The sequence below is a fragment of the Peromyscus leucopus genome, chromosome 4 (assembly GCF_004664715.2).
Source record: "Peromyscus leucopus breed LL Stock chromosome 4, UCI_PerLeu_2.1, whole genome shotgun sequence".
Taxonomy (NCBI): domain Eukaryota; kingdom Metazoa; phylum Chordata; class Mammalia; order Rodentia; family Cricetidae; genus Peromyscus; species Peromyscus leucopus.
In genome coordinates, this window is record NC_051066.1 from 131,724,730 (window position 1) to 131,736,222 (window position 11,493).

At 39.6% G+C, this 11,493-nt stretch overlaps 1 protein-coding gene across 9 annotated transcripts in view; it reads right to left on the reverse strand.

Annotated features, from left to right (window-relative positions):
* Positions 1–11,493, reverse strand: part of Ncoa6 (nuclear receptor coactivator 6) — an 89,334-nt gene that overhangs the window by 43,702 nt on the left and 34,139 nt on the right. For all 9 annotated transcript variants that reach the window (XM_028888978.2, XM_028888976.2, XM_037205343.1 and 6 more), the window contains 3 exons: positions 9,528–9,807; positions 6,348–6,503; positions 3,502–3,624 (listed from right to left, as the gene is read on the reverse strand). In XM_028888978.2, the coding sequence (XP_028744811.1) occupies positions 3,502–3,624; positions 6,348–6,503; positions 9,528–9,762 (514 nt within the window). In that variant the 5' untranslated portion in view covers positions 9,763–9,807. The remainder of the gene's footprint in view (positions 1–3,501; positions 3,625–6,347; positions 6,504–9,527; positions 9,808–11,493) is intronic.

Consider the following 11,493-nt stretch of genomic DNA (forward strand, 5'->3'; position numbering starts at 1 on the left):
AGCTACTTCTGTTTAAAAAAAAAAAAAAAAGAATACTCTCATGAAACAGGTATGGTAGTGCACACTTGAAACCCCAACACTCAGAAGACAAAGGCAGAAAGATAGCTGCAAGTTCAAGGCTAGCCTGCTCTACATAGCAAGTCTCAGGTTAGTGAGAGCTATACAGTGAGAATCTGACTAAAAACAAGGCAAGCAACAAGAGAACATCTCATGCCATGAAGAACAGATCTTCTTGGCTCACAATGAGCTTCTTGTTTCCAGTATACACTGACTATCTGCTCAGTAGTAACATGTTAACATGCATTTCTGGTACTAGGTGGGAATTTGAACTAGATCTGTGGTTCTCACTGCAGGTAATATCCAGGGGATACTGAGTCAAATCCAGAGATGGCTTTAGTTGGCACAGTTAGAAGAAAGAGATGCACAGTGGTAAAAGCCCAGGAGGGTACTAAATATACCCCTATGTACAAGATAGCAACTCACAGTAAAGAACCACTGGCCCCAAATACCAACAGCCAAGAATAAAAACCTTTGATTAAATGATCATTATGCTATACCCAAAAATCTTGGGATTCTCTAAGGGCATGAAAAAAAAGGGGCTATAAATTTAGGTTTAGTTGCTTTCTATGGTCAATGCTAAGAGAAAAAAGTAGTGCTAAGATTAATTGATAAATTAAGACGTTCTAGATACATAATTCTAAAGTTACTTACTATTGTTTCAGAGGAAATGTAAGGTTTCTATCCCTAGGAAGATTTCTCTACTTAATTTAACCTACTATTAAACTTCTTTGCATCCATTAAGGTCCAATAGACATGTAAGAAAAGGAATCTTAAAATACAGTTGGTGTAAAGAAATACCTGGAGGTTAAAATGTCATGATGACTACAGGTTATCACTAACTAGTTAGTCCTGGTACTCTGTGTCATAAATGATCACAATCACTATCTTCCACTAAATACCAATTTAACCTGATTTCACTAGCTTCAAGGTTTTCTGTGTGCTAATGAACTTATGGCACTGTAACACTAGCCAGATACTAGATGTTGGAATCAGTGTGCTGGCTGGCCTCAGTTTAACAAGAATCTTGATAATTCAAGACTTGATGGGATCTCTAACATTGTTTCCAGGATATAATTAAAGATATTTATGGCCACCTAAGACCAGAAGATATTGGTGCCTGTGGGCAGGAGTTGAGATACAAACCAGATCCCCTAGGTTTCGTGCCAGGTCTTCTCACCTCTTCACTGACATGGATGGTGGCCAGGCTCTTCCTGCTGCACCTCCCACCTTCACTCTTTAAGCAATGGCAACAAGACCACCTATGACTTTTTTGTTTTTTTTTAAGACAGAGTCTCTCTGTGTAGCCTTGGCTGGTCTGGAACTCACTCTGTAGACCAGGCTGTCCTCAAACTCACAGAGATCTACCTGCCTCTGCCTCCCAAGTGCTGGGATTAAAGGCATGTGCCACCACTACCTGGTCATCTATGACTTATTATCAAGCTACCTTAACACTTGCTCAGAGCTGTATGGGGGACCAGGTCAATATATAACTCACCAGGTTAGATGTTTACCATTAATTATATGACACTTTACATCAGTCCAACAGCACAGACCTTGACAGATGAATAAAACAGTGAGGGCTGTGAATACAGATGGAGTTTAACAGTAGATAGCTGATAAGCAACAGTAGATGCATGTGTGAGGAAATTAAGGAACACTTGCTTTAGGAGAGTGCTCATCTACTATTAAGCATATGCTCCAATGATTGCAGGTCTTATGACATTTTTAAAAATAAAGATGAAATATACTTACTATATTTCAGGGAAATAAAAATATATATTATATTTCACTGAAATATAGTAAATAGCTTGAGGTACACAGAAAATGCACAGGCAGTATAAAAACCCAATTCCAATTCTATGCCAAGTTCTTTGTTTTTTAATTTTGGTATTTTGAGATAGGGTCTCTCTAGATAGCCCTGGTTATCCTGAAACTTACTACATAGACCAGGCTGGCCTCAAACTCACTGAGATCTACCTGTCTTTGCTTCCAAAGTGCTGGCATTAAAGGCAAGCACCATTATGCCTGGTTGTGCCAAGTTTTTGCTTACAGTTCAGAACAGCAGTTTATAAACAGGGTTCCTCCATTTTCCTACATTAAAAAAAAAAAAAAAAAAAAGATGTCTTTTATGTGTATGAATGTTTTGTTTGTGTACATGTCTGTGCATCAAGTGTGTGTCCGGTGCCTGTGGAAGTCAGAAGAGGGCATAAGATCCCCTGAAACTGGAGTTACAGATAACTGCAAGCCACCATGTGGTTGCTGAGAACCAAACCCAATATCTCTGCAAGAACAAGTGCTCTTAACCACTGAGACACCCCTCCAGTCCCTCCTGCTGCATTCTTTTAAACAATACTATGGTCGTCAGGGATGAAGCAACTGGCTGTATACAGCCTCAGGCTCCTACTCTTCTTCAACCATGCAGCTGTGACTTTCCATTTTATCTGAACAGACTCCTGAAGCTTCAAAGGTTTCAAGCCACCAGTGCAGTGAGGATATCTGGAATATTAGTTCACTGCTACTCGACCTGGGACAAATCGTTTCCTTTCCATAAATCCAACTTTCCAGCTTTAAAAGTGAGAGCCAACTCAATTCTAATGTCTTGTAAATCATAGAATATCGAGTTTCATCTCTGAAGAAGAAATTTCAGGATTACTAGGAGTGAACTATTTGCACCTCTTGTAAATTCTTTCCTCCCCCTTGAAACATGTGATCATTCTGCCTTAGACTCTTGAGTGATGAGACAGCACAGACATGTCCACCACTTCTAGCCAATCTCAAGTCTAAATACATAAAAACACATTATTCCACTGACATGAAGATTCCACATAAGACACAAGAACTCTGTTTATAGATCCTCAGACTCAGAGAAAGTACAAGGTGGAAAGCCACATTCTCTACTATACTATAAACATTTTGTAGAAAATGTTTTACTTGTTTCTATTTCCAATACTTAACATAGGTCCTGTCATACACTAGGTACTTAATAAATGCTTACTCCATGATTCAAGTGTTCATCAGATTTTAAGTCAAATACCATAGCCTTATACTTTGTAATTATAACCTTCCTGGGATTAATTCCTGTCTCACTTTCCTGACTGAGTCAATAAGTGGTTATGCTATATAACCCATCTAGACGGCAAGACTTACACATTAAGAAGTCAAGCCCATGCCTGGTGGTGAGGAGCACGCCTTTAATCCTTGTACTTGAGAGGTAGAGGCAGGCAGATCTCTGTGAATTCAAGGCCAGCTGGTCTACAAAGTGAGTTCTAGGATAGCCAGAGCTACACAGAGAAACCCTCTCTCAAAAGACAAAAAACAAACGAGAGAGAGAGAGAGAGAGAGAGAGAGAGAGAGAGAGAGAGAGAGAGAGAGAGAGAAAGAAATATCAAGCCCAAATAAGGAAAGTGGTAAAATGTCATACAAGTGAGTAGGGGGCCTCACCTGGACCACTTGCCATGGGAAATCCTGCCTCCATCCTAACAGAATTTCCAGATGCCATGGGTCCATTCATTCTCACATCTTGGCTCCGGTTCTGACCCAAAGCCAGGTTGATAGCACCTTCCCCTGGAAACGACAGTAAAATTAAAAATGGAAACAGTCAGAGTAAAATGTACATTCTGTTTAAAGACAGTTACAGAAGAACTATTTTTTTTCTGTTTTTGAAGAATATTAAGTTTACTACTACAAAAAGGAATAGCTCAGTATTACAATCCTGACCTTAACTGCTCATTATATAGCCTAGACTGGCTCTAAATTCATGACTTTCCAGTCTCTACCTCCCGAATGCTGGAATTACAGGAAACTAAAATCCTAGCCTATGCAGATTGTTGCACCTGAGCATGTACAAGGAGAGCATGATCAGTTCTCACATCATTAATGAAGTTGCTTAGTGTCAGAGGGCTTCAAAGACTGAATATTTATTTTCAACTAGACCACAAATTGTATGTGGGCTTGGAGGGATGGAGGGAAGGAAGGAGAGAGGAAGAAACTGTCAGAAACTCAAAATTCTTCATTTCCTTCTGAGAGTTTATAATCAGAAGATAAGAGATATGAAATTTAATGGGAAAGGAGGCAGGGTAGTATGGGGACACTGTTATACTTCGGTGTAGAGACTCTATAGCACTTGTGAGAAAATCACCAATTTTCTTTCAATAACTGCACTGTAAAATGGTTTCCAAATGTTGAGGATGTAACTCAGTTGGCAGAGTCCTTGCCCAGTATGCCCAGAGCACTGGGTTCTATTCCCAGCACTGCACAAACCTAGTGTGGCAGAACATGCCTGTTACCCCAGCACCCCAGAGGTAGAAGGAGGAAGACAGAAGCTCAAGGCTGTACTCAGCTACATGGTGTGATGGAGGTCATGGCTACACAAGATCCTATTTCAAAAACAAAACATCAAACAACAAAATGATCCCTACAGGTTTGTGGTAGAGATGTAATAACAAGTAGAGAAGTCTCTTCTAAGTACCTCTGTGATACAAGATAAGACCAATATGTAAATAGGTTTGTAATAGGCAATGGTGGGGATTGAATCCAGGGCCTTCCGCATGGTAAGTATGTGTTGCACCTGATATATTACATCTTCTGCACTGTTGTGTTTTTTTTTGTTGTTGTTGTTTGTTGTTTTGTTTTGTTCTAGCAACCCACCTGGCTCAGCCTCTTGAGTGCTCAGAATTATGGGTGTGCGCTACTTAACTCTGCTTCCCAAGCAGAAGAGTTCTTGAAATAACATCAAGTAATATCACTTGTTTAAAAGTTCTCCACTGCCAGGAGGCTAGGGAAATACCTCAGTTGGTAAAGTGATTGCTCAGGACCTGAATTTAGTTCCTAACACCCATTTAAAAGACCCTGGCATGGCACTGTGGACCACACCTGTAATCTCAACACAGGGGAGGCAGAGACAGGAGGATCAGGCTAGTTAGCCTGGCCTAATTGGCATGTCCTGGGTCCAAGTGAAAGACTTTGTCTCAAAAACACAAGGTAGAGCCAGTGAGATGGCTCAGAGGATAAAGACACTTGCTTTCAAGCCTGATGACTTGAATTTTATCCCCAGGACCCACATGATGGAGCAAGATAACTGCCCTGCTTCCCATGGGTTGTCTACATGTACGTACACACACACACACACACACACACACACACACACACACACACTATAAAAATTATTTGTAAAAAGAAGAAATTCTTGTATATTTGTCCACAGTTGGTATTACATCAATTATAGATATAATTCACATCAATCATAGAGTTGTCCTTCTTATTAAGATCATGGATTCATTTGAGTTTATAACAGTAAGGAGCGTATTTTATTTATAATTATATACCAGGTGCTAAAGTAAAGTAATGCTATTATATCCTTTCCTTGCTTTTATCCAACTTGTTTACTAAAGACACTAATGTGTACCAGGCAATTCAGAAATACAACAGTGAACCAAACCAGACATGATCCCTTTCCTACTAGAGCTTACAGTACATGGAGGAATAAACAGTAACCAAATACCTGCCTTAAGGAAAGTGGGAGATAGACGATCTGAGAGAAAGGAACTTTTGTTAGAACATAGTAACAGACTCTGAGTCAGCCAGAGACTTAAGGCTGCAAGAATTAACTTGAAGAACAGGAATGGTATGAGACAGTACTCCATATACAGAAGGCAACAGTGCAGAAGATCTGTGGCAGAAGGGAGAACTGTGTGTTCAAAAAACCACATGAAAACTGGAGACTGGAAACAGAGCTGTCAGGGGTGGGGCTGGGGTGGAATTTAACTAGCATAAGTCTACATGAGGAAGGTAGTTGTCAGACTATGCAAGCCCTATGGTCATGGTAGAGAATTTGGCCTATAGACTGTGAACAGCAGCAAACAACAGAAGGGCTTTAAGCTGCATATTATGTGTATACTAGGCTAGCATATTTTTACATTCAAGAGGGTCACTCCATTGATAAACACTTGTAAAAGAACCATTCTGGACTCCCTAATCTGCTACATAAACAAAGGAAATATTAATGTTATTCAGTAAAGGAAAGCAATTAAGATGAGATATTCTTCAAAAGGACACCAGTTCCTTAAACCAAAGTTTGAGACTGAAGGCCAAAGAGCCAAAGAAATGATGCGTAAGGCTGCAGTAATACCTCAATGCCTCTTTATTCTAAGGTACTGCAACACGAAGCACAGCTGCTTGAGAGTCTCAAACGTAAGAGCAGAGGAATAGACAGAGCAGCATCAGAAACTATGCTGGCTACCACTGTTACTTTATTTTGGTTCAGATGGGTGCACGGAAAAGTAAAGGACCTTCAATCTGAACGGAGAGAATCCCCAGATCCCGAAGCTGCTGGTTGTTGCTCTGAGCCAGGATCCGTAACCGCTCCGCTGCTTCCCGGGGGATGTTGAATGTGACACGCACACTGTTCCAGGGCTCCACTTTCTGCACCTTTAGCTTGCTGGATTCTTGGTCATGAAGAAAAGAGAATAACATGATCAATTTTGTAGGCACTAGAGGATGTGCAACTAAAAAACAAAACAAAAATCCCTACTTTAGGTAACAGTAGAGCTCCCACTGAAGCACAACAACCCCGGACATACATTCCACTGGTAAGCTTCCTTTAGGACAGAAAAACATCAGCACTCTGCAATTCTGAAACTGACACACACTTCCAGACGTATTTTTAGGAATACACAAAAGCTAACTAATTTATGGGGAAAGTATGTGTACACGTGCTACGGAGTGAAGTTAACCGAATATCATATACAAAAATTAACTGAAAATGGAACAAACACTTAAATATAGACCTAAAAGTCTTAGGAGAAAATATGTGGCAAACCTTCACCACCTTGGATTTGGCAGTGATTTCTTGGATAAAGCAGCAAAGGGACAAGCAACAAAAGGAAAAGGAATACTGGACTTCTTAAGGATTCCGTGTACCCAAAACCACTATCAAGCAGCTAGATATCATATCACATAAGGAAAGCTATTATAAAAATAGAATACAGCAAATGTTGGTAATGATAGGGAAAAATTGGGGACCCCTGTGCACTAATGGTACAATCTGCTAAGAGAATTATATGGTAAGAAGTTTTAAAAAAATTATATGATGTAACACTTTCTTAATTCTAGGTATCCAGCCCAAAGACTTGAAAGCAGGATATGGAAGAGTATATCCATGTTCACGGCATTATTCATAACAGCTAAACCATGGAAATAATCCAAGTGTCCAGCAACAGATAAACATTAGTAAGTAAAATGTGGTATATATAGACATTCTGTGGACTATTCAGCCTGAAATGGGAAGGAAAGCCCATCATATGCTACAGCATGGGCAAATGATGAGAATACTATGCTAAATTAAATAAAGCAGTCACAAAGAGACAAGCACTACATGATTCTGGTTATATGAGGTAGGTAATAGTTAAAATCATAGGAAAGGGGCTGGAGAGATGGCTCAGTGGTTTAGAGAGCTGGCTGCTCTTCCAGAGGATTGTGGTTCAATTCCCAACAATCACACAGTTCCCAACTAGCTATAGCTCTAGTTCCAGCAGATCTGGTACACTCTTCTGGCCTCTGTGGGCACTGCATGCATGTGAGGTATTTATATACATGCAGGAAAAATACCCATATGCATAATTAAATAAATCTAATTTTTTTAAATTAAAAAATCATAGGAAGTACAAGGTACTTATTAAGGGCTAGAATAGGAAAGGAATGGGGAATTATTATATGATAGGTATAGATTTTAATTTTTTTTTCCCCCCAAGACAGGGTTTCTCTGTGTAGCTTTGCGCCTTTCCTGGAACTCACTTGGTAGCCCAGGCTGGCCTCGAACTCACAGAGATCCGCCTGCCTCTGCCTCCCGAGTGCTGGGATTAAAGGCGTGCGCCACCACCGCCCAGCTTAGATTTTAATTTTATAAGATAAGAATTACAGAAATGGAGCCAGACAGTGGTGGCGCACGCCTTTAATCCCAGCACTCGGGAGGCAGAGGCAGGCGGATCTCTGTGAGTTCGAGGCCAGCCTGGGCTACCAAGTGAGTTCCAGGAAAGGCACAAAGCTACACAGAGAAACCCTGTCTTGAAAAACCAAAAAAAAAGGCTGCTAGTGATTGTTGTAAAATACTTTAATTGTATTTAAGTACCATTGGACCAGATATAAAAATGGTTAATATGGCAAATTTTGTTATATGTATTTTACAATCAAAGATTTAAAAAATTAGCTGAGGCAGTAATATTGTTTATAATTACATTTCACAGACAAGGAAGCAAATAAAAGCTATCCGGCAGTTTCCCTTTTGTTAGTAATTCAGATCAACTAAATGGTTTATGTGCTTTATTTAATTACATCTTTCAATATTAATAAAATGGCCATGCAGGAATATGTTTTCTCAAAATCCAGATACCTATGAAGAGTTCCTTCATGTCATTTAACCCTCCTCTAGCTCTTAAACCATTAGCTACTAAATACTAACACAGAATTCACTTGCTCTAATGTAGGACAACAAAACTGGTTGATCACTTGCTAAGGGCAATGGGATTAATATACTCACAAGATTTAAAAATGGTTAGACAATGTTTAGTCAAAGTTCTCTTATAGCTAAGGAACTTGGGGCCTGGAGAGAGGCTAAGGGATCCAGAAAGCTGTAGCTACCTAGTGAAATCAGAGAAGGCATTAAAATCCATCTCTAAGGTTTAAACCTATTGCCTTTCCATGACATTTGAAGACATGTCTCCAAACACTGAAAAACTTTGGATCCTGGTTCCACAGGATAGAGACACTAAGTTTCTTCTCAATCTTCTGATTACTGGAAACTTATCCATGTTCTACATACACATCAGATGTCTTTATAGTAGTCTTAATGTTAATACAGTTGAAAAATGTTTAATTCCAATACAGTTAAACTCTACTAGCAACTTTTAAAACTAGGCAAGATAGCCTACACTTGTAATCCTAGAATCAGCATTTCAGGAAGATCACTATGCCAAAGGACTACATTCCTGTTTTAGGAAGAAAATAAAGGCCTTTAAAGTTTCCATCATACTGGAGAATATCTGACAAAGTGTTTTTGAGTCAAGAATATGATCTGGGCCAGTGAGATGGCTTAGTGGGTAGTTACCAACACTATGCCTGATGACCTGAATATGACCCTTGGTTCCTGCATGGTAGGACACATGTACTATGGCACATACCCACCCTACATATACAAAATAAATAGGTATAATGTAATAAAAGACTATAACCTCAGTCCTAAGCAATACAATCTGCCTCCTTTCTAAAACACAAACTAAAAAATAAATAAAATAAAAATGATGGTGACAACAAGACAGGCAGACATGGAAGGGGAAGAGGGCAGGGTAATTCCTTAAGTTCTACCTTTGCACTTAAAGTCAGCTGCACATGTACTTTGCAGAACTGACAGTGACCATGAAAGGGCAAACACTCAAAAAGAGTAACCAGAAGGAAGCAAAAATTAAAGCAATTACCCATGTGTAACAAGTTAGGCACATTCTTTAATATTGCATCCAGTTTCCATTTGAAGTCTTTATCATCTATATTTCCTTTGAAGGCTACAAAAATTGTGGAATCCTCCAAAAAACTATCACTTTTTGTGTCATCATCTTCTAGTCCAGAGTCAAAGTCCACCTCTGAGTCTTCCATTGTTGATGAACACAGGGAAGTATAGATGTCTTCAAAGTTTGGAAGGTCATCCAAAACCATGGTGTATTATTCCAGAAGTATATGCAAAGTGAACAATAAGAAAACCTTCAAAAAAAAAAAAAGAGGGGATGCAGAGTGTTATAACATATTATTTAACATTATCATCCACACTTCTGTAAGAGGTATAATTTATCCACTAATTAAAATTTCCTTTTATAATACTATATGCTACTTTTTTTTTGGTAAGAATAGTATACTGAAGCCGGGTGGTGGTGGTGGCGGCGGCGGCGCACGTCTTTAATCCCAGCACTCAGGGGGCAGAGGCAGGTGGATCTCTGTGAGTTCGAGGCCAGCCTGGTCTACAAAGCAAGTTCCAGGAGAGGCTCCAAAAGCTACACAGAGAATCCCTGTCTCAAAACAAAACAAAAAAATAGGATATTGGGAGAAATATACAAAGAGTAATAGGGAAATAAAAGAAGTGGAGTGTGACAGTGAATATCTGTAATTTCAGCAGGAGAATCACAAGTTTGAGCCCACCCTAGGCTGCATAGTTAAGATCTTGTCTCAAACAAACAAAACAACAGCATTCAGAAAATCCTTCGTAAAACAACTATATTTTACTTTCCAGCTACATTTTAAAAATTCTAATAAACAGCTGGGCAGTGGTGGCACATGCCTTTAATCCCAGCACTAAGGAGGGAGAGGCAGGCAGATTTCTGAGTTTGATGACAGCCTGGTCTACACCAGAGAAACCTTCTCTCAAAAAGCAAAACAACAACAAAAAAGTTCTAATAAACATTAGAAATAAATAAATAAAACTAATATAGGTTTTTAAAGCTTAAAAGCAGAAGCTTGGCCGGAAAAAAGACTGAGTCTTGAAACTGCCTAAATTCTGTAACTATTTAGCAGGTATTTCAAAGTAGGAACTGCAAGGAAAATAACCTAATGATATATGTCAAGGCCTTAGTAAAACAAGAACAACCTGGAGGGAACAGGAGGAGAGGAGGGATGGGAAACTGTGGTTGGTATGCAAAACAAATAAATAAAAATTTTAATAATAATAGGGAAAAAACCCACAAAAAAACAAGAACAAGCCAAACTCAAAAGCCATAACACGGGCTGATGAGATGGCTGAACAAGTAAATGCATTACTGCTAAGCCTGTGAACCACAGGCTGGTGAGGTGGACTTAGCAGGTAACTGCAATTGCTGCCAAGCCTGATGATGAGTTTGGTTTCTGGGATCCATGTGGTGGAAGGAAAGAATCAAACTACAAGTGTCTCTAACCCCTCTCCCACACACCAAAGCCACCTACAGAGACAAACAGTAAATAAAACTGTTTTAACATTTTTTTTCCATAAAAGGAAAGGTGCTGGGGATGTCTTTCTGTATGCTGTGAATGTGTGTTGCTCTGATTTGGTTGATAAATAAAACGCTGATTGGCCAGTAACCAGGCAGGAGGTATAGTATAGGTGGGATAAACAGAGAGGAAAATTCTGGGAAGAGGAAGGCTGAGTCAGGAGTCACCAGCCAGACACAGAGGAAGCGAGATGTGAAGGCAGAACTGAGAAAAGGTACCAAGCCATGGCTAAACATAAAGGCTAAACATAAATAAGAATTATGGGTTAGTTTAAATGTAAGAGCTAGTCAGTGGTAGGGCAGAGCTAATGGCCGAGCAGTTTTAATTAATGTAAGCCTCTGTGTGTTTACTTGGGTCCAGCGGCTGTAGGACTGGCAGGTGAGAGAGATTTGTCCTGGCCATGGGCCAGGTGGGACACAGGAAAACTTCAGC